The sequence below is a fragment of the Gracilinanus agilis genome, chromosome 1 (assembly GCF_016433145.1).
Source record: "Gracilinanus agilis isolate LMUSP501 chromosome 1, AgileGrace, whole genome shotgun sequence".
In the NCBI taxonomy this organism is placed as follows: domain Eukaryota; kingdom Metazoa; phylum Chordata; class Mammalia; order Didelphimorphia; family Didelphidae; genus Gracilinanus; species Gracilinanus agilis.
Genome location: NC_058130.1, coordinates 561,088,490 through 561,112,725, shown reverse-complemented (window position 1 = coordinate 561,112,725; position 24,236 = coordinate 561,088,490). Strand labels below are relative to the sequence as shown.

Genomic DNA, 24,236 nt, shown 5'->3' with positions numbered 1-24,236 from the left:
TAAGTTCAGTGTGGATTTAAGTTAACTTGAAGAAAATGAAGACTATCTCTCTAAGACCCATAGAACTGGGGGTTGGAGTAGCTAGAACCATTAGCTTAGGGCATCCTCACCTAATCCTTCCTTCCAAGTGACTGTGTTTCCAAATAAACCTTTTAACTTGTTTTTATAACCTGTCTGTGAGTTGGTCAAGCTCACTGAGCCCTATTCAAATTGTGGAATAACTTCAACTTCGGTATCTCTCAACAACATACAGTCAGATAATGTAACTATTTCAAGATCCATAATCAAACAGAAAGGGAACAGAGCTAGATCCAGAATTGAGTCACAAGGAATCTATGGTTCATTCAGTTTCTACAATTCTTCATGGGCAAGTTCATAGTCATGATTATTGTGTATTTCCCTCTATCCTATTTTGTTTATCCTTTTCTCTGTCTTTTTTTACCATTTTTCCTCAAATGTCTATTTTATTTCTGACTATTGCCTTCCTTAATGTTCTCTCCCTCTAACTCCCTCTTTCCCTTTGTGATAATGAGATTAAATCTACCCTGCCCTTGCTTAGATTTAATCGCCAAAGATGTAAACACCACCATTTAATTCACAAGTTGGGAGGTCTGTGACCCAGGTATGCTAGAGTGTGATGAATCAGAATTGACTGACTGGTCCCTGGGCAATCCTAAGAAAAGTGTCTGTTGTGATTGGACATGTAAACTATGAGGAAGGCACAGGAAGTGATGGAAGAAATGGCCTGGATAAATTAAGAGAACTTCCAGGGCTCATCCCTTTTTGGTTTTTTCTTATTTGTGACTTGCACCTGGAGAAGCTCTGGTTGGGACCCTGATACCTTGGTGAGTGAAAAAGGCTGACTGACTACCTTAACTTCCCTGAAGGTACCAGCCTCCAGGAGGCTCCCTTGATTGGGAGAAACCTTAGTGGCTAAACCCCTTGTTGATTGAGTTTTAGGTTCTCTGGCTGGCCCTCTGGAGCCCTGCCAGAGTAAAGTCCAGACTTGAATACAAATCTAGTTCATTAAGTTAGATCTCTTTCTCTACCCTCTTCTCATCTCTCTACTTCCACTCTCTTCTATATTTTGTAAATAAATTACTAAAATCATTTTAGGAATTGGTATTTATTCAGTTCCTTGGCAACTACACCTTTAAATATTAATATATCCAATCAAATACCCTTTTCCCTCTTACACCTTATCCCCTTCCCTACTTACTTCTCTGTTGGGTAGAAGAGATTTCTATACCCAACTGAATGTGTGTGTGTGTGTGTGTGTGTGTGTGTGTGTGTGTATACTTCCTTCTGAACTAGTTCAGATAAGAATGAGGTTCAAATATTACCCACTCCCCACTCCTAAGCTATTTCCTCCTTCACTTTGCCTGACTTTTATGAGATAATTTTCCCCATTCTTCTCCCTTCTCCCTTTTCCCTGTGCATGTCTTTCTCATCCCTTCATTTTTTAAGATAACCCCAATATAACTAATTCACACTTGTGTCCTCTATGTAGATTCTAACTGCCCTAATAATGATGAGGTTCTTTGTAGTTACATGTATACTATTCTTATATAGTTATATAAACAGTTTAACCTTATTTAGTTCCATGATTTTTCTTTCATGTTTACCTTTCTATGTTCTTCTGGTCTTATTTGAATATTGAATTTTCTATTCATTTCTGGCCTTTTCATCAGGAATGCTTGAATATCCTTTATTTAATTAAATATCCATCTTCCCCTCCCCCCTGGATTATACTCGGTTTTGCTGAGTAGGTTACTATTGGTTGTAACTTTAGCTCTTTTACCTTTCAGAATTCCATATTCCAAGCCCTCTGCTCCTTTAACATGTTAGCTACCATACATTCTGCTTTCATAATTCTTATTTTTTTTCCTTGAACCATCTGAGAATATTTTGCTGTAATTTCTTGTTCTTAGAAGGCATCAGGCATTGATTCATTTTCATTTTTCTTGCAGTATTTATTTTTATTTAAAAAACATTTTCCTGATGGTTACATGATTCTTGTTGTCTCCCTCCCCTCTTCCTTCCCTCCTCCCAGTTGTTATAAGGATTTGAGGATATGAGCAAGAGATGCTAAAAAGGCAGAGGTGGGAAGATTTTAGAATTCTGGAGAAGTGACTGTCTTCTAACAGACAGTTGAGCCTGGAGGTTGGGTCTTGTCTTGACTCCTGGGATGGACCTGGTGAGATTGGATTATTCTCTCCTGTGTCTTTCCTTCTACTACATCTTATCATCAACCTATTCCTGTGGTTATCCTGTTCCTGCTGGCTGAGATATATCAACAGAAGTGTTTGAATCATCTAAGGCAGTGTTATGATGATAATAACAGATAGTTTGGAGAAGCAGATAAATGTTTTCAGGGCCAAATAGAGCTTTAAGTCAAGAGCCAGAGATTGACAGGCTACAGTGAGGAAAAGAGGGGGTTAAACACTCCTGGTTCTCAAACCGCTCCCCCTCTAACTGCTTCTGCTTCAGTTGGTAATGAAGACAGGAATAAGATTCCTCTGGTAAGTTTCAGTTATGGCTGAAACCCCAATTGATGTTCCTTTTCTTAAATGTATATCCCTCACAGGTCAGTATGATGAGTATATAAAAATTAGTTATCTAACAGTTGAGGACAGAGGAGATCTTCTTAAACTGGCAGCCAACAGGATTCAAACTAAATGTACAGACTGAATTGTAAGTATCTTCCCAAATAATTATCAGGCATAGATTTGAAGGTAAAAAGTTATATTAGGGATTAACAAGGAAAATTAGAGAAGTTAATGAAGGTTTTAGGATAAAGGAAAGGTGACCCTGAACTGTGCAGATTAGGAATAATGTCCCACAGCCAGATAGAACATTTCAGGGGGCTGCATCTGGCCTGCCAGCTGTAGTTTGCCCATCACTGATCTAAGACATCTGTCAGGGACAACCTCTCCCTGAGTCCTGTTCCTGCTTAGCTCCCAACCTAATTACCTCTATTACCATCCAAGGGGGAATTTGGGTTAGTGGAGTTTATTTATATTAGGGACTGGGACTTCAGGTAGAGAGGTAAAGGACAATGCAGCCAATATCTCTCTGAAGACTTCCCATGAGGGAACAACTGTAGTTTTGTTCGGGAGGGTTAGTTAGATACCTTAGATAAGATAATCTAAATTCCCTTCCCTACCTTCCCTTACCTTAAATAAACCAAACCATCCCTGTGTTTATTCACCCTGCCTGGACTTCATTTGTTATCCTGTCAGCTATATCCTGTAGACCTTCCCAAACCCTTTGTATCTTCTGATACTGGTCCCAATCAATCATTCCTTGAACCTATTAACATCCCATTACCACCCTGGTATATTCTAGTTACTTCATTCAGAGTTGACAAGCAATTTCACCAGGTTACACATATATTATGCTCAAGTCCTATTCCCATATTATTCATTTTTGTAATAATCTTTTAAAACCAAACCCCCAAATCATATACCCACATAAACAGGTGATAAATCATGTTTTCTTCTGTGTTTCTACTCCCACAGTTCTTCCTCTAGATGTAGATAGTGTTCTTTCTCATGAGACTCTCAGCATTGTCCTGGATCATTGCATTGCTTTCAGTAGCAGAATAAATCATATTTTATCATCCCACAATGTTTCAGTTATTGCGTATAATGTTCTACTGGTTCTGCTTATTTCACTCTGCACCAGTTCAATGTAGGTCTTTCCAGTTCTTATAGAAATCAAGTAGTTCATCATCCCTTATAGCAGTGATAGGCAAACTTTATAAAGAGGAGGCCAAAGGAAAGGAAATGCTCATCTGTCAGTCTGTTTCTAAGGCAACTCTTTCTAAATTACATTGTATTGTATCCTATTCATTGTATTCATCAGATTAGGAATAATGTCCTGCAGCTGGAGCGGGAAAGAACATTTCAGGGGGCTGCATCTGGCCCACAGGCCGTAGTTTGCCCATTACTGCCTTATAGCATAATAATATTCCATCACCATCACAACTTGTTCAGTCATTCCCCAATTGAGGGACACTCCCTCATTTTCCAATTTTTTGTGACCACAAAAAAATGCAGCTATAAATATTTTTGGATGAACAGAACCTTTCCCATTTAAAAAAAAAATCTCTTTGGGATACAAGCCTTGTAGTAGTAATGCTGGATCAGATATGCATTACTGAATAAAAGTGATAGAGAAGAGGGAAGGGAATAATAATTCATTAAGCACCTAGTATTTGTTAGGAATTAAATTATTTTACAAATATTAACTAATTTGATCCTCAGAAGGATATTGGGAGGTAAGTACTATTACTATCCCCATTTTACAGTTGAGGAAATGTGCTTACAATGACACTGCTAAGTAAGTGTCTGAGGCCAAATTGTAACTCAGGTTTTCCTGATTCTATATCCAGTGCTCTAGTTACTACTTCACCTGGCTGCTTTTAAATAAGGATTAAAGATTAGCCATTTCTGCTGTTAGTTCCTTAGGTAGCTAACTTGTTAGGGTTCTGTGTATCTTTGACCATAATTGCAATTGCTTCTTATACATAATTTTTATTTTGGAGAGATATGAGAAGTCATGAGAATCAGAGATAATGTTGACTTCTATCTTACTGTTTACACAACCTGGAAGCAACTCCATCAAATTTTTATCTACTATTCCAACATTTTATAGTGACAATTCAATTAAATGTTTACTTATGTTGACTATTAAATTAGGTTTTCATACAATTTGATATTTGCAAATAGTTTTGCGTGGGATCACTACTTTATTTATGCCCACCTTCAGGGAACCACCTTGATTTTCAGTTCTATTGACAATACAATGTTTACATGTTTCTAATTCATTATCCAATTCACCATAGAACCATTAACCAAATATTTTCACCCCTCCTCAAATTTTCAGTGGCTTTCTTTTCCCTCAAGCTCAGCTGAGAGCTTTGATTCATATTTCAATGAAAAAATTGAGGCCATTCTTAGAAAATCACCTTTTTCCCACTTCCTTAATTTAAATCATTCAGATGCAGTCTCCCATTGTGTCCTTCAACATTTCCTAATATGAAGAGATTGGTCTTGTCAAAGCTAAACCTTACATATTTACAAGGAATCCTATTCTACCCCATCTTCTCAGTGGATCATCATTTCTATCACCAGGAAGTGGGTATCCTCACAGCAGAGTCCAGACTCACTCCAGCAATGTTGTAGTTCCTCCAGGACCACTAGATGTACTCTTCCAGGTGGGTAGATTCTGGGAGCTAACCCAGACCAAGTGAACCGGCAACTCGGGTTGGGATTGTCTCTACCAAAATCTCCCACAAGTGGATGACAGTCTTCCTTCAGGATCCCAGGGCACAAACTCCACTTCCTCTGAGGTCTTCCAGAGTCAGTTACAACTTGTCCCAACTACCATGGAGTCCACACTTCTTGTTTCCCCATTCCACTTGGAATTCTCAAGCCCTTCCTGCTAGGTCTCCTAAATAATTAAGTAATCTTCCTCACAACAATCCCCACTCTTTGTTTTTATTCCTTCTCTGCCTACTGGCTGCTTCCCAGATGCCCACAAATATGCCCATGTCTTTTACATTCTAAAAAAAAAAACTGATCACTTGATCCATCCATCCCTGATAACTATTATCATATACTTCTTTTCCCTTTCCCAGCAAAATTTCTTGAGAAGACCATCTATGAAGTCCCTTCATTTCATTTCCTTTTATTCTTGTCTTAATTCTGATTTCATCATTTATTTTCTTTCCAAAGTTACTAATGATCTTTTTATTGCCAAATCTAATGGCCTTTTCTCAATATTCATCCTTCTTGACCTTTCTGCAGCCTTTGGCACTGCTGATTACACTCTTTTCCTGGACACTTTTCTCTCTAGATTTTCATGACATTCCTTCCTTTATCTTCTCCTCTCTAACTGGTCCTCATTCTCCTGTGCTGGAACCTCACCCAGTCACATCTGCTAATGACAGGTGCCCTATTGAGTTCTGTCCTGGGCTGCCTTCTCTTCTACTTCTATACTTTTTCACTTGGTCATCTCGAGACCCATGTATTCAATTATTATCTTTCTGTTGATGACTTTTAAAAACTTATTCTGATATTTTATTTTCTCAATTACATGTAATAACAATTTTTAACATAGGTTTTCCAAAATGATATGATCCAAGTTGTCTGTCTCCCTTCCTTCCCTCCCCATCCCCCATCACAGAGGGTAAGTAAATTGATCTGGATTATACATGTTTTATTATGCAAAATACTTCCATATTGCCACTCATTATGAAAGAATACTCATTTGAAGCCCAAACCCCAAAATAAAACCATAAATAGGCCAATGTAAATTTGTATTAATTTGCATCTGACTCCAATAGTTCTTTCTATGGAAGTGCACAGCATTCTTTGTCGTAAGTCCTTCAGAATCATCCAGGATCATTGTACTGCTGAGAGTAGTTCTTTCACAGTTGATCATCATACAATATTGCTGTTACTATGTAAAAAGTTTTCTTGGTTCTGCTCATTTTGCTTTGCACCAATTCATGTAAATCTTTCCAGCTTTTTTAAAAATCATACTATTCATTGTTTCTTATAACACAATAATATTTCATCAGCAGCAGGTATACAATTTGTTCAGTCATTCCCCAATTAATGGGATTTCCCTCAATTTCCAATTCTTTACCACCACAAAGAGCTGCTATATTTTTGTACAAGTAGGTCCTTTCCGCTTTTTTTATGAACTCTTTGATATACAGACCTAATAGTGGTATTACAGAATCAAAGGCCATTAGATTTGGCAATTAAAAGATCATTAGTAATACATTGTTGTGTAGCCCTTGGGCATACTTCCAAATTGCCCTCCAGAATGGTTGGATCAGCTCACAACTCCACCAACAATGCATTAGTGTCCCAGTTTCACCACATACCCTCCAACATTTATATCACTTTCCTTTGTCATATTGGCCAGTCTGATAAGTGTGAGGTGGAACCTCAGAGTTGAGTGATTTAGAACATTTTATGTTTGATTTCTTCATATCATTTAACCATTTGCCAATTGGGAAATGACTTGTATTCTTCTATATTTGACTTAGTTCTCTATAAATTTGAGAAATTTTATCAACTTTGTATGAAATTTTTCCCAGTTTATTTCCCTTCTAATTTTGGTTATGTTGATTTTGCTTGTACAAAAGCTTTTAAAAATAATCAAAATAATTTATTTTACATCTTATGCTATCTCATTTGGTCACAAATTTTCCCCTTCTCCACAGATCTGCCAGGTAAACTATTCTATGCATCCTTAATTTACTTTTCTTATTCTTTATATCTAAACCATATATACATTTTGACCTTATTTTGGTATAGGGCGAGATATTGGTATGTACCAAGTTTTTGCCATACTTTTTATTCCCCAGTTTTCCCAGCAATTTTTGTCAGTTATCTCAAAAGCTGCCGTCTTTGAGTTTATCAACCTTTAGGTTGCTAAGGTCATTTAGCCCATGTATCTAATCTATTCTACTGACTCTCCATTCTATTTCTTAGCCAGTACCACAGTTTTGATGATTACTGCTTTATAGTAGAGTCTGAGATCTGGCATTGCAAAGCCACCTTCCTTTACATTTTTTTTCAATAATTCCCTTGATATTATTGGCCTTTTGTTCTTCCAGCTAAATTTTATTTTTTCTAGTTCTATAAAATAATTTTTAATAGTTTGATTGGTATGGCAATGAATAAATTTAGGTAGAAGTGTCACTTGTATTATATTAGCTCAACCTGCCCATGAGCAATTAATATTTTTCCAATTGTTTAGTCACGATTTTGTGTTAAACATTTTGTAATTGTGTTCATATAATTGTTGCTAAGTTTTGACAAATAGATTCCCAGGCTTTTTCTATTGCCTAGTAAATTTAGATGGGATTTCTCTCTTGCTGAACTTTGCTTTTAATATATAGAAATTATTTCTGTGGGTTTATTTTGTATTCTGCAGCTTTGCTAAAGTTACTAATTATTTCAGCTAGATTTCTAGTTGATTCTCTAGGATTCTTTAAGTATACCATTATATCATTTGCAAAGAGTGATACTTTAATTTCCTCATTGCCTAACACTTTCAATTTCTTTTTCTTCTCTTATTGCTAATGCTAGCATTTCTAGTAGAGCATTGTGTTAATAATGGGTATCCTTGTTTCAACTTTGATCTTACTGGGAAGGCTTCTAATACTCCCATTGTAGATGATACTTGCTGACTTTATTTACTTAGAATATTTTCCCATGGTTACATGATTCATGTTCTTTCCCTCCTCTCTTTCCTCCCCATCCCCAGTTGACAAGCAATTCCACTGGGTTATACATGTATCATTCTTCAAAGCCTATTTCCAAAATTCCTGATAGTTTCAGACATACGTTACTTATTCTAAGGAATGGCCCACTTATTCCTATGCTTTCTAGTGCTTTTTTTAAACCCTTACATTCCATCTTATAATCAATACTGTGTATTGGTTCTAAGACAGAAAAGTGGTAAAGACTAGGCAATGGGAGGGTGTGGGGGGAGAGAGGGTAAGTGACTTACCCAGGGTCACACTGCTGGGAAATGGCAGACCAGATTTGAACCCAGGACCTCCCGTCTCTGGGCCTGGCTCTCAATCCACTGGGCCACCCAGCTGCTCCCTTTCTAGTTTTTTTTTTTTTTTCCTTTCTAGCATTTTTAATAGAAATGAATATTGCATTTTGTCAAAGGCTTTTTCCCCCCTACATCTATTGAAATAATCATGTGATGTTAGTTTGGTTATTGATATGGTCAGCTATATAATTCGTTTTTCTAATAATAAATTGGCTCTGCATTCCTGGTATAAATCCCACCTGGTTACAGTGAATAATCTCTGTGATATGTTGCTGTAGTCTCCTTGCCAGTATTTTATTTAAAATTTTTGTTAACTATATTCATTAATGAAATATGTCTATACTTATCTTTCTCTGGTTTTGCTCTTCCTTGCCAAGCTATCAGCACCATATTTATATCATAAAAAGATTTTGGTAGGATTCCTTCTTTGCCCATTTCCCCCTAAATTTTATGGGGATAGGGATTATTATTCTTTAAATGTTTGATAGAATTCACTTGTGAATCCATCTGGCCTCAGGGATTTTTTCCTTAAGGAGTTCACTGATGGTTTTTTCAATTTCTTTTTCTGAGATTATTCTATTTCCTCTTTTGTTAATCTGGGCAATTTATATTTTTATAAATATTCATCCATTTCAGATTGCCAGATTTATTGGCATATGATTAGGCAAAAAAGTTCCTAATCTGATGATTCTCAAATCATCACAATTATCTGCACATGCCTTCCTTATTAGATTGTCAGCTTCTTGGAAGCAGAGACTATATTTTACCTTTCTTCATATCCCCAGCATTTAACACAGTGCTTGGTACACGGTTAATGTTAATAGGTACAATGCACATTGACTTCATTGAAAAGGTAGGGAAAATTTATAAACATGGGAAGAAATACATGAAAAAGCATAGATCAAGAATTAATGAGTGGCCAAATATTTGTAAATCAGCCCAAAAAATAATACCTTTCTGAATAAAAAATTGGTAGGCACTGATGGGGTGAGCACCAATAACAATTCCCATGCAAAAAAACCACCATCCCAATATGTGTTAACAGACAGAAAAATATTTGCTATTGATGCGGCATTTATCCCTAGGTCAGATGTCCATACATAGTCAGGCAAGTGAAAAAAGCAGGAATATGAGGGCTAAGAAAATATGGCATACAATTGAAACAACTCAATCAAACTATTAAAAACAAGTAAATGACATAAAAAAAAAGAAATGGATTTAGAAGTTTAGCCAATATAAACTGATTCATAATTAATGCAACAAGATCACAAAATGCCCAGAAAGTATTTTAGGCAGCAAATATACAACTTATTTGCTAGAGAACTTCAAAAGGCAACATTGGGTTAGAATATAACTCATCCGTAAGATCTTTTTTGAATATCATTTCATAAAACAATAATTATCAAGAGAAAAATTTATTTAAATGTGTCAAAGCAAACAATTAAGCTACATCATCCTGTGAACATTAAAATATGAAAATAGAAAAATCATATGAAAATAGAAAAATCATGAAGAAAAATGGAAGATTGTAAAAATCATTATAAGAAAAATTTCCATCAAGAAAATGGAACTATAATTCTTGAACCCTAATGTCAGAGTTACAGTTCTGATTATAGGGGAAGTAGAAAAGGCCACTAATGGCAATAGACAGAAACAATCAGATTGAGCCCAATATAAATAGAGGATTGTCATGGTAGAGAGGCACCACATTGATGAATTTTGAGAGATCAATATTCAATATACCCAAAGGAGTAGAAGATGCTAAAAATGTAGGATGAAAAAAATCTAAGCTTATAACTAATAATGTGCGAAGAGAGAATTAGACTCTTAGTTTATTTTTAAATGTAATCCATCAGCAACCTTTAATTTAATCAAATCAACAATTTGAAGTACCCCTAACTTAGCACTTGGTAGCACTTACCACTAGGTAAGACAGCTCACAAGTCACCTACTACTTTACACCCACAAAAGGCCACAAGCACTGCCCTCCCTTGGGCAGTGCTAGGCAAATTGGGAGACTGCAATTGGTTCCTGTAAAGAGGGAGAGATAGGAAGTGATGGGAAAAAGGGGTATAAAAGGCCAAGTCCAAGGACCAATTCATTCACTCTGCTTCAGGGAGCTGAGCTGAAGGGAGATTCTTCTTGGATTCATTCTACAGTGAGCAGGGCTGGAAGAAGACTCTTGGAAGCAGTCATGTTGTCCTAGACTCCTTGACTGGAGCTTTCTGCGCTGGAGGCTTGCTGGGTGACTTGGGCTAAAGGAAGAGGTTCGAGTTGGTGGATTTCTGGCTGAAGACATCACTGGGACTTCCAAGTGGAGATCAGGACTTGAGGGAGCCCTTGGGGGTGGAGGGGGGGGGGGGGAGTCGGATTTCACCAGATCAGCACTTAGGATGGTAGGCTAGACAAGGCTCTGTCTCCTTCCTACACTTCCTACTTTCAATATCTCTATTTTGTTGTAAATAAAAGCTGCTAGTTGTTATTTTGACTTGGGGGCTAATATTTTATAAACGGCAACCACAATTTCACTTTTATAACTCTCATATTGAGTCAAACCTAATTTTAAATCTTACAAATGAAAAGTTTGAGAGAATATCAATAACTGGTAACTTATATACCTGTGTCTCACTTTTAAGCTAAATTTCCTTTTGTATGAATCAAAATAAAATGTCGATATAAATCAATTTTTTCAATATACGAGAAATAAAAAAGAAATTTACATAAGAAACCATGAGTTTCTGTTTTAGTTTGCTAATATTAGCATTAATATCCTTTTCTATTTCTATCCCTGCTCATTAATATATTATTCCAATGCTCTGCTTCAAGTAGAAATCTTTCTTTGTAATACATTACGTATAGCCCAGCAAAACATGTCATTAGTAATGACTGAATATACTTTTCTTGTTCATCTCAAGTATCATTACCTTTCTGTCAAGTGGTGGGAAATACATTTCATCATCAGTATTCTGAAGTCATTATTGTTTGCTGCTGTGAACGCAATTCTGATATTTTTTAGTTGTTTTTTTTTTCCCCATCTCATTGGTATTTGCTAAATTGTTGCTTTGGTTCTGCTTATTTAATTTTGTATCAGTTCATATAAATCTTCCTATTTTTCTGAACATAATATTCACAATTTGTCATGGTGCAATGTTTTCCATCATAGTCATATACCATGATTTATTCAGCCATTCCTCAACTGATGGGTCCCTATTTTGTTTCTAGTTCTTTGCTAGTATAAAAATTGATACTACAAATATTCTTGCATATAATTATCCTTTCCCTCGTATTCTTGACCTCTTTGGAATACCTGCTTAACAGTAGTATCTCTTGCCTAATAGAAATGTACACTTTACTATAATTTTTTGGTACAATTCCAAATCATTTCCCAGAATTCACAGCTCTAACACCAATGCATTAATATGCCTATTTTCCCATAACACATCCAATAGTAATTATTTTTCTCTTCTGTTCTTATCTTCTGATAGGTATAGGATGAAACTTTAGTGTTATTTCACCTTGAATCTCTGTTACTAGTGATTCAGAAAAAATTTCAAATGGTTATTAACATTTTAGTCTTCATTTAAGAATTAACTTAATATCCTTTGATTATTCATCTATTAGGGAATGGTTTGCTTTCATATATTTGTATCAATTTTTTATATATTTTAAACATCATTAGTCTTTTGTCAAAGAAATCTGTTGTGAATATTTTTCCCTATTTGTTTCCTTTCTTATTTTAACTGCATTTATCTTGTCATTCAAGTCTTTTGATTTCATGTAATCAAAACTGCAAACATAGGAATCCATAATGCTTGTTTAGGTAAGAATTCTCTATCTGTGATTATGATATTCTCTAATTTGTTCATGTCATGTTTACATCACATATAGATGTATTTGGTGTTTATTATGGTATATGGTTTAAGATGTTTGTCTAAATCTAATTTATGCTAGCTTGCTTTCCAGTTTGGGGCAAATAAAGTTCTAAGCCAAGTAGTAACCTTGCATTTATTAAATACACTAACATTGTCATTATTTTGTGGCTTTGTTTGCCAAGCCTCCCATCTATACTCTAATCTTCTCTCCCTCCCTACTTACTCCTTTCCTGATATCCATGTATCCCCCATCCTTACAAAACTCTTATTGAAGTCTATCCTCCCCACTAATTATTATTATTAAAGCTCTCTCTGTCTATTCTCTTACATCCCTTCCTAGCTAAACTCCTTGAAGATGTCTATCATCAGTGCTTCTGCTTCCTCTCCTGTTACTCTCTTCTTACCTGCTCTGAAACAAAGCTTTTGGAACCTCCAGCTTCTTTGTCCTCATCCTTCTTGATTTCTCTACAGAATCTTACACTGTTGATTGCTTTCTATTCTTAAATACTCTCTCCTGTCTAGGTCTTCATGATACTACTCTCTCCTTTTTCTCCTCCTACCTATCCTACTATTCCTCATTATCTTTTGCTGAATTCTCATCCTTATTATACACTTTCTTGTAATAGTGGAAAAGGCACTATATAAATAAAGTAGTGAAGTATGGAAAGAGGCTAGTAGAGACATAGGGACATCCTGGCTCACTCCATGTAAAATAATTAGTTCAATGAAGACACAACTTTGGATGACACATTACATGAGGCCATAGTTCAATAGAATTGAGGAGAGGATTTAATAGAAAGATACTTATTAAGGGAAGTGGCTATTTCCTAGAGCTCTGTTCTCTTCTCTTACATCCCTTCCTAGCTAAACTCCTTGAAGAAGATGTCTATCATCAGTGCTTCTGCTTCCTCTCCTGTTATTCTCTTCTTACCTGCTCTGTTTCATCTTCCTATTCTGTTTCATCTGATGATCTCATCTGCTGCCATAGGTTCAATTATGATCCCAAGCAGATGATGCTCAGATCTATTACTCAATCCAATACTCTTGCCATAGCTCGTCTCACATTATTAAATGCCTTTTGAATATCTTATACTGTCCAGCAGGCATGTCAAACTTAACATGTCCAAAACAAAACTCACTTTTCTTTAACCCACACTTTCCATCCTTCCCAAATTTCCCAATTGTCAAGGATACCATCACTCTAGTCTCACAATCTGTGTTATTCTTGATTTTTTACTCTTCCAGGCATATAACCTACCTCTGCATCATCCTTGACTCTCCTTACTTTTACCCCTCAAAATCCTATTCTTTGCCAAATCTCGTTGTTCCTAACTTGACAGTATTTCTTATATTAGTCCTGTTCCCTCTCTTTAGAAAATACTCCTATCCAAGTTCAAGTCTTCATCTTTAACTAGGCTATTAAAATAGACTTATAATTGGTCCCTGCCTCATATCTTGCCACCAGTCACTTTCTGAAAGGAATCCCAAAATGAATATTGCTAGGAACATTACAATAAAAAAATTCCAGAACTTCACAGTAAAAGAAATAGATAACTGCAAATAGCCAGACAACTTCACTAAGCCACAGTATCAAATATGGCTTATTAACCATCACTATCCCAGGGACTTTCAAGTCCAAAACATTCCTCTCCTGGACATCATTTACTGTTTATTTTTTAAATCTTTAATTCAAGTGTCAGAAACTTTTGCTTGGGAATTTCTTAGAGGAGTTGGGTCCAGATATACTTAAACTTTCATGTCACCATACTTACAAGAATATTATGACATTTTAAAACTACTATAAAAAATTGGTAATTAAAACTTGACATTCTAAAAGGCAGTAAAATTAGTCTTTTCTGCCAAATTAATTGGCCTACCAACCACTTACAAATGTGTAACTTGGCCTTGTAAGAATAAATGGAACCTATTTAAAGATTTGTATATCAGGCTACATGTAAAATAAAGAACCAAGTTTGACCACTTCATGTGTTCATAACAAAGTGACATTATTTTATTATTCAATCTTCATGGCCCATATTTATTTATAGCTGTGGTACATTTACAAGTATCAGAAGAAAAGAAAATCTTAAGTCTCAGTACTATTACCAACAACTATAATACACTAATTTGGGGCTGGTCATGAGACAGTGAAGGAACTATGAAAACAAACAAGCATACCCCCAAAATTCCAGAATTAGAATAGAAAGAAATAAGTATAGTGGAAAGAAAATTATATTAGTCAGAATCTTGACACTTACTAATAATAACCCTGTCTGACCAGGAGAAAGTTGTTCTCTTAGCCTCAGTTTCCTCAACTATAAAATGGGAATAAATAATCCTTACCCTGCATGCTCCACAGGATATTGAAAGGAAATCACCTTGTAAACACTAAAGTACCATAAAAATTTGTTTCTAATATTACTGATGTTAGCTGACCTCAGAAATGAAAGCAGTTCTGATATTTGGAAGTTAAGAGCATAGCCAGTATTCCTTTGACTGACAAGTCACCAAAGGAGATTTAACTCTTTAGGTACTATCATTTAGCTATCAGAGATTTTTTTCTTGTATTTACCAAATAAAAACAAATAATTTGCTGAAGATATCAACATTAAAGCGTCTATTAAAGCGTCTACAGGAAAATTCTCCTCGTTTGGTAAATTATATATTCTCCTCTTACCATACAAGTGATTATATAGCCAAATAAAAGGTAAGCAGCCTATAGAAGAGAGATCAGGGAGTAGTATCTGAAGCTTTCAAAAGTATTTCACTACTCCATATTCCATTTATTTTTACCAACCCCCTTTCCTCCTTTATTTGCTTTCTTATGCCTTTATCCCTTATATATGTACTCTGTAGGTTTGGCATGGACATTCCTTAACCCTAACAATGGTGCTTAGAAAATCTTGGACCAAAAGGGCACTAATGATTTAAACCAGTACTTATCACTATACTTCAGCAAGCATCAACCTACTGACTTCTGGCTACTAACTACTGACTTTATGATCACATATCACCAGTGTAATCCTCTTCATAAAGAAACATCAAGTGGGAAAAAAATTTGCATTTTAGTGTGCCAAGGGAGATTTTTTTTTTAATTGTGAGAAAAATGAAATACTGCAACTTGGCTAGACATGAGGTTTACTGATCAAATAACCTTCACAGAAGTTAGATACAAATAATGATGCATTAGAAGGTATGAAAGTGTTTTAGCATAGTCATGTTTGTTGTCAATAAGGGAAATCTATAATCCATTATAAGCAGTAGCTTAGAATTTTGTAGTTCTAACAATCAAGCATTTTAGATGGCAGGAACTATTTCTCCTTCCAAAGGAGAAAAGAAATGCTGCAAAGATTACTGTAGAAAAAAAATTCTAAAAGAATTCTATGCTATGTAGCTAAAAAATATCTATTTTTGGGAAGGGCCTTAAGCTAAACAAACGCTACTACTATACTAAATATATTAAACGATACTAGTAGTAGTATACTAGTAGTAGGTAGCTATTGCTTCTATTAAATATAGTAACAAAATGTTGCCTAGAATTTTAAGATGTTCTAAAACAGATATGTGAAAACCTGTATTTTGCCAGCACATTCAGAACACCAACATTCAAAACTGTACAGAATGGAAAACCATTTAATGTTGAAAACAGTATAATAAGACTACACATATGCAAGTACGCACATGTGCGTGCACACACACACACACACACACACACTCACAGCTTGGATTTCTTGCCCCATATCCTATAGTCTCAAAATGTAATACTGTAAACATACATCACTGAATAAACTGGAGCATAAGGGTAATGGCTCAGCTGCCTCAATAATAAGTTGTACTTTTAACATAATTTTTGAAAGCTACCAGATCAGTGAAAAGTCAAACAGGTTTTTTCCCCTGACTATTTCTGAAAGCAAACTAATTGTTTTAAAGAGATGAATGTCCAAGCTCATTTTTTATACACACATATAAAAGTTTATCTGCCACAGTCAGGAGCTGTAGGGCAGACAAATGTGTTTGCCCTGGTTCTTTGAAGGATCCTACATGTTTGAAACAATTTTTTTAATAAGGAAGAGATAAACAAAGAAAAAAAGAGATGAAAACAAAGCTGCTAGTGCCGATTGAGAATCCTCCACTTCCTCCACTTCCATACAAGGTGGGATAAACCACTCTGTTTGACTAAATCAGTTTTATGCTCAAGGCTGCTTTTCAAATGCAAAAACCAAGTAAATACCTAAAAATGAAAGAAAAAATATATTCAAGGCTTAGTAAAATAAAAGGAACAATTCTAGTACACAGTATAAGATTTAATAAAGATAATTCTGCTTTTAGAAAGTTCTAAAAACAAGGAGAAAAGGAGAAACCTTAATATCCTCAAGTATTTCATATTTCCCTTGTTTACTGACAGCCATGCTTAAACAGGTAAATGACCACCAATTGCAAAATCTGTATACACCATAATCCAATGGCATGGGCTTGATAATTTAATGGGTCCGAAAAAGGCACAAGATAGTATTGAAATGTAATGTGAAAACTAGAGAAAAAAACTTAGTGCCTAGTCTAGTGCGAAGTTACTAGAGGACGTTCATAGAGCAAATCTCCCAAGTAGAAACAGGAAATAAGCTAAAGACTGGTCTGATTTCCACAGCTGACTAATTTCTGGAAGAAATCAAATCTTTTGGTCCTAATTTTTAAGTCAAACAGAGTTAATTTGGTTCAAAGGCTCTTAATCTTTGCTTTGCTAAGCAAGTACATAAAATACAATAAATTGCATGAAATAAAGCTTAGAAACAATAGTTTATACTTTTAGGATAAAGGTCCCTGAGTATAAATTATTACAAAATTCTCACTGATGTTAGTGGAAGAAAGAAGTAATTTGATCACAGGCACAACTCAATCTCCAAACCATTTATACTTAGGATGTTTGTATGTTGGGAGTGGGGGTGTGGGGTGGGGGGAAGAGGAGAGGAAAGAACAACAAGAATGGGTAAATAAGAAGTTCATATGCATAGAGGCTGGCATTCAAGAAAGTAAAAATAAAACAAATACATATACAAGAGAACAAAAGAATCTCTACCATTTCTTTTCAGCATTTGAATTCCTTAAAGTTATCAGATTTAAATGATCACTTTTCAAACATCTAAACCAGGGGTCCGCAACCTTTTTGGCCATGAGAGCCATAAACGCCACATTCTTTAAATGTAATTTTGTGACAGCCGTACAGTGCTCACAGTGCGCGCTCCTGTAACAGCGCCTGAAAAAAATTGACTTTATGGCTCAAGAGCCATATGTTGCCGACCCCTGATCCAAACACTAAAAGACTTTGTGCTCACACTGAGACTACTTACTTGTAGCTTCCCATTCAGATTTACTTAAGGTTCCCTAAATTTAAGTTAAAAAAAAAAAAAAAAAAAGGAAAGTTACAAATACAAAACAATATACAATTTTATAGAAAATGTTATTGTTTATAACTCATAAACATTTTAAGCATTAAACAAAGCCTAAGATGACAATACGAAAAACTGTAGGTCTAGTTCTAATCTTCACTGCAAATTGATACAAAATTTAAAGAGTATTTATAAAAATATTGTCTAGGTATAGTGTCCCAAGTCTAAGCAGCTTTAAGCTTTAACGGTTTAAAACTTTAGTAGCACATACTCTTAATATAAAACATGAGTAACACTTCAACTTTAATCAAATCTTATCTTAATCAATATATAAAACTTATTAATATAATTAGTGATAGTGATCTATTTTTAAAAGATAATTTTTTTAACATACACATACACCCAACAATGAAAACAAATACTTAGTCTTAATCAAACACCATTCTCTTTTTCTGAGAGAGAATAGGAGAGAAAGGGTGAGGCAAAGGAATAACAAAGTCTAGGTTTATGTGCTCTTTTACACTTTTGGTAATTAGCATCACAATTTCCTCCCTAATCCCTTAAAACTTATCTTACTCCAAACTCTGCTGCTGCATCTATGTAGTTGATTTAAGAGAAAATTAATTATTGTTCCTATACTAAGAAGTAAATTTAGATGAAGAACTACAAGCAATGCTTATATAGTGCATATCACAAGGAATAGCTTAAAAAAAAAGCTAAACAAAGTAAACAAAGGATGCCAGACATATGCATTGGGCAGGTCTGAATTATTTGTTATTTTTCAATACAGTATTTGCTTTATTGATTGCCTATCAATATTTTTTTAAGGAAATACTTACCAAAGGTAATCTAACTTGACTATTTTTCATATATTTTGCAGCATGTTCATAATCACCTACATTTCCTGAGGCAAGTTTGGAATTCTCATTTGCTGGATATGGCTAAAAAATTAAATTAAGAGTCTTGAGTTTCCTAATATCAGTAAGACTATAATTCAAAATTCAATAAAATCGGTTCTTAAAATATTTTGCTAAAAGATATCTATTATTAAGTTAACATACACTATACATACTTTTAAGAGTAAAATAATAACTTAAATATCTAAAAGAAGAATTTAGAGAGAACTATGGTAAAGAAAAATCTTGGATTCAGAAAACTTAAGTTCAAGTCATGCTATCAAATATCAAGTACCTATTGATTTGAACTGTTACTATCTGCTACCTTTAAAGGGCTAGTTGAGATAACTGCTTACAAAGTAATTTATGAAAGTATAAAACAGTATCAAAAGATAAATGGCCACAGGATGTGAACAATTTTTAAAAGAACCACATGAAAAACTTCCAAATCACCACGAGAAAGGCAAGCTAAAACACCTAGAGCTATGACCTCACACTTGTCCAGCCAATGAGGAGGAAAAAAGACAGGAATACTCATTATTGTAGGAGCTATGAGACAACACAATGAAACTTGCCTCTGCTGTTAGTAGAGCTGTTCAAAATAAATAAACATTTATAAGTGTCTACAATGTACCAGGCATGAAGTTAAATGCTAGGGACACATAAGAAAAAGCTTTTCCCTGCCCTCAAATATCTTATAATTTAATAGGGGAAAAGAACATACAAAAAGAACAGGCCAGGGCCCCAATTTGGATCCCTGGGCAAGTGCTCTCTTGGGATCAGGGGCTGGTCCCAATTTGCGAGCTGCTGGTTTCATGGGCACAATCTGGGCTTGATTTGAGAACATCTGGATCTCTAGGTATGGATCTTGCTCCCATTTTAGGAGCAGCAGGCCTTCTTGGAGCAAATTCAGCCTCTTTCTCACAATCATCTGGAAATATGGGTCCAAATCCATCTTCCATGACAAGAGCAACAGGTCCTATAGGCTCCAACTCAGGTCCTGGCTCTAGAATAGTTGGCCTTCTGGGTCCAAATTCCTCTCCTATGCCGAGGGCTACTGGTCCCTTAGGTCCTAATTCAGCTCCTTTCCAAGGCCAACTGGCCCCTTAGGTGTAAACTCTGCTCCCTTTCCAAAGGAGACAAATCCTGCAGGCTTGAACCCAGCTACATTTTCGCAGGCCACCAGCTCACTCAATTCAAACCCACCTACCTTTCCACATTCTACTGGTCTTCAGGCTACCAGTACAGCAATTTTTCCAAGGTCATCTGGCCCCTTGGACCCAAACTCAGCTAACTTCCTTGGTCTGGTAGTTTTTGAATTTGGCTATAATATTCCTGGAAGTTGTCAGGAGTGGATTAAATGTAGGAGGTGATCTGTGGATTCTGTCAATTTCCACTTTTCCTTCTTCTTCAAGAATTTCTGTGCAATTTTCTCTGATAATTTCTTGTAAAATGCTATCTAAACTTTTTCTTTTATCATGATGTTCTGGTAAACCAATAATTTTTAAGTTATCTCTTCTAGCTCTGTTCTCTGATCTTTGGTTGAATCAATGAGGTGTTTCATATTCTCCTCAAATTTTTCATGTTTTTTATTTTGTTTAATATACTCTTGCTGCCTTGTGAAGTCATTTTCTTTTAGTTGTTGAGTTCTGTTTTTTAAAGACTGAATTTCATCACTGGCTTTTTGGTCATCCTCTTTCCGGTCCAATTTTCTTTGTAGATCATCTTTTGCCTTCTTTGCTTCATTTTCAAGCTGGCCAATTCTGGCTTTTAATACTTTATTTTCTTGTTTTTGCTCATGTATTTCCTTTTTCAAATTGTCTTCAGCCTCTCTTGATTGTTTTTTGAGTTCCTGAAGTTCTTGAATTAATTGAGTTTTAAATTCTTGAGTTAATTGAATTTTGAGATCTTCCAAAGCCTGTGTCCAGTTCACTGGAACTACTTCCTCTTCTATTTCTGTTTCATTTGCTCTCTTTTCACTTCCTCGAAAGAAGCTGTCAATTGTCATTTCTTTTCTCTTTTTCTGTTGCTTGCTCATGTTTTTTCCCCCTTCCTAGTTCTGCTAATTTGAGCAGATGTATTTAATGATCTTTGATGAAAGATCTTCCCCCAGGGGTAAATTACTGTCTCTGCCCTTGGAAGACTTTTGGTCTGTCCAATTGTTGGGATTAAATCTGTATGGATTGGATTAGTCTGCCCTGAGGCTAAAACCTCAAAGCCTCGAGGGGAGGGAAAAACAAACAAAAAAAAACCAAAAAAGGTGGGGTGATAAGAAGGGGGGGGGGGGATTTGCTGAACTGAGCTCTCCAGCAGTGGGGTCCCCCTGAGCTATCCACTGTGTTTGATCTGGTTTTCTTTCCTCTTGAAACCCTGCATTCTCTATCTCAGTATGAGGAAGCCAAGCTGTCTGCGCTCTGGGGTTTGGCTCTCTCTAAGCCACCATCTTCTGGGCGTTTTTGCTGTGTTTCTCTGGTTTTCTCCTCCAGTCACCTCTCCAGTGTCTGTGTTTGACTCCCTGAGTCCTATGCCAGCAAGGCCCTCTCTCCCGACCGTTGCACCCACCAGCCCTGAGATTTCCCGGGCAGCTGGAGACTCGGCACAGCACTGGGGGAGGTGTCTTGGGATCCTGGGCTTCCCCTTCTACGCCCTCAGTCCTGACAGTTCAAGTATTGAAGCCTTTTTCTTGGCGTACCTCTTTAGTTGTGCTGCAGTAGGGTTCCCCCTGCTCTGTCCCGTTCTTAGATTTGGTCCTCTTTCTTCTCGAAGCACATTGTTTTCTATCTGGGTGCATAAGGGTGTGGAGGTTTTAAGATTCGCTCCGTCTATGCCGCCATCTTACCGGAACTCTCTCAGCTAACTTCCCAAGATCAGTTGGACTGCAAGGCCCAAGTCCAGCTACTTTCCCAAGATCCACCGGCCCATTAGGTCCAACACCAGCAAGTGGCCCAGGCATAAAACCCAGCTCCTTTTCCAAGGCCATCTGGTCCCCTGGGTATAAACCCATCTTTTCCTAAGGTCAATGGCCCCATAGTAAAAACTGTGGTACCATTTCCTAGGAGTGGAAGCCTTTTCGGCCCCAGCCCAACAGCTTTTCCTAGACCAGGTGGCCCACTGGCCACAATGTACTCAAATGGAATGCTGCCACCCTAGAGATTGCCACCCTCCCGCCTACGCTACTTTGGCTATAAGGTACCATGGGTCTGGGCAAGATGGAGAGAGCTGTGACCTGAAGGCCAGACTGTGGCTTGACTTAATGGCCAGCCATTTCTTTCCGCGGCTCATTTCTCCAATGAAGATGGAATCTTCATTTTGCTTGTGAGACAAGGACTCTGGTAGGCAAGGAAGCCCAAGCCTAAGGATGAGGAGAAGACTCCCAGTGTCCTGGAACCTGTGGTGCTTTCTCGCTGCTTTGTGCCAAGTTCTCTCTTTTTTACTCATTTCTTGGATTGTTCTCCTGGACTTTTCCTCAGGGATGCATAGGCCTGCCAGTCTCAATTCATTCTATACTACCATCTTTTCCCTATCAGAGAAACCCAGGTAGCTGCTTTTGTTAATTGTGTTCCAATTTCAAACATTACTCAGTAACTCTGTAAAGAGCAGCTCTGACTGAATAGTCCTTTTCAGTTCTAAGTAAAGCTTATTTCTTTATGCCACAAACTGGACATTGGCCAACCTCTGGAATTCATGGGAAGCTAAAGCTGTGTAGCAGCCTCTCCCTTGCCCTTCTTGCTACTGGTTACTCCCAATCAAAGAACCTCAAGAATTTGAATTGATATTGGCTCTGGGATCTGGGGGTGGGTGGATGGGAGGTAAAGGGGAGAGGGAGAGGATAATCACTGCTTTTCAGCCTGCTATGAAGGCACTGTGTTTCATTCTACAATATATCATTTCTTACTGTTTCTTTAATAAATGGGATGGGAGGTTAAAAAAAAAGAGATATCATGAAGGCAAAATCAACAGGTCTTGACAACTGATTGAATATGGGGGATAAGAGAAATCAAAGATGACACCTAAGTCGCAAAAAGCCTAAGTGACTGAAAAGATGGGGGTGCCCTGGACAATTAGAGGGAATTTAAGAGAGAATTTTGGGGAGAAGAAAACAAATTGTTTTGGACACACCAAGTTCAATATGTTTACAGAACATCTAGTTTAATGTGTCCAACTGGTGAAGATGTGAGCCTAGAAGTCAGCAGAGAAGTAAGGGTAGATAAATAGATCTAAGATCGACAACAAAAAGATGATAATTGAATTTGTAGGAGCTGATAAAGTGAAATAGTAAAGAGAGAGAAAAGAAGTGATCCCAGAGAGAGCTTGGGAAATACTCAGGGTTAGTAGGCCTAGCCTAGTTGAAGTTATAGAAAGGGGACTGAGGAAAAGTTGGATAGGTAGGGAAGAGTAGTATTGCAAAAATCTAGGGAGAAGGAGGTGACCAAGTATCAAAGGCTGTAGAAAGGTCAAGAAGGATGAGAATTAGGAAAAGGACTTGGCAATTAAGAGATTGTTAATAACTTTGGAGAGTAGTTTCATTTGAATATTAAGAGTGGAAGCCAGACTGTAGAGCAGAGGTGTCAAACTTGTAAGAAGGAAATTTAATTAAGCAGTCTCTCATTTGTATTAGTTGAGAATCTCTTCAGTTTGATACCTTATAACCCTGTAATATGTAGTATGAATATAGTCTGAAGCAAAAATCTATGCATGTAACCAGACTAAGAATGTAGATCCAGACTAGCACCTGAATAATAGTTTTAAGTGTGTCACCATAAGTATGTTACAATATTAATCATTAAGTGTGTGATTATATTACATTATGCTATTCTATCAAATTGATTCATGTAGGAAGGCAGCAAACCCTGAGGGGGGTTGGGATTTCAGAACTAGGTTGTCAAGAATGACCAGCATAAGCAGCCCAGGTCAAAGTGTCCTGACCTATCCATGACCTATAAGATCTTGTTATTTAAACAGAGAAATAATGACCCCCTGTAAGTCTTACCTCCCCCTCCACTCAGTTCATCTTTTTGCCTTTAAAAATCTGTCAGTGTTTCAGAATTTCAGAGTCTACTGGGGGCATCTGTAGACCTCTAGCTTGTTTGTCTTGCCACCAAATAAAGTAAGACTTTGCTCAATCTTTTTCTTTCAAACTCAAATAGAAACCATACATACATAAGGCTTTCTGTTGGCTGCATTCTGATGTAGTTTTAAAATCTAATGTTATCTACGTTTTTATTCCATTTTTATTTATTTTGTTAAATATTTCCCAATTACATTTTAATCTGGTTTTATCATTGTGGGTAACTATGTTTCATACCTCTGCTATAGAGAATTAAAAGAGGAAAAAAGTGGACCCATCATAGAGTCTTCTTAAAGAGTTTACCCACAAAAAGGAAAGTAAAAAAAAAAAAACATGATAATTAGCTGGGACAGATGGATCAAGTAATGTCTTTTTGAGAATGGAGTGTTTGTAAGCAAGTCAACAAACAGGGAGAGAATGAAAGTAT

At 36.4% G+C, this 24,236-nt stretch overlaps 2 protein-coding genes across 2 annotated transcripts in view; one reads left to right on the top strand and one right to left on the bottom strand.

Moving 5' to 3' along the window:
• Positions 1-14,450: 14,450 nt before the first annotated feature.
• Positions 14,451-24,236, bottom strand: part of RNMT (RNA guanine-7 methyltransferase) — a 56,435-nt gene continuing 46,649 nt past the window's right edge. The window contains exons 9-11 of the mRNA XM_044667108.1: positions 18,685-18,786; positions 17,807-17,840; positions 14,451-16,692 (exon numbers count right to left, since the gene is read on the bottom strand). Of these exons, the coding sequence (XP_044523043.1) occupies positions 16,655-16,692; positions 17,807-17,840; positions 18,685-18,786 (174 nt within the window). The 3' untranslated portion in view covers positions 14,451-16,654. The remainder of the gene's footprint in view (positions 16,693-17,806; positions 17,841-18,684; positions 18,787-24,236) is intronic.
• On the top strand, positions 19,381-21,891 carry LOC123232562 (decreased expression in renal and prostate cancer protein-like). Its single transcript, XM_044658989.1, is given in 6 exon segments — positions 19,381-19,385; positions 19,451-19,560; positions 19,601-19,822; positions 19,825-20,043; positions 21,595-21,695; positions 21,697-21,891. Coding segments are annotated over 6 exon segments (852 nt in total).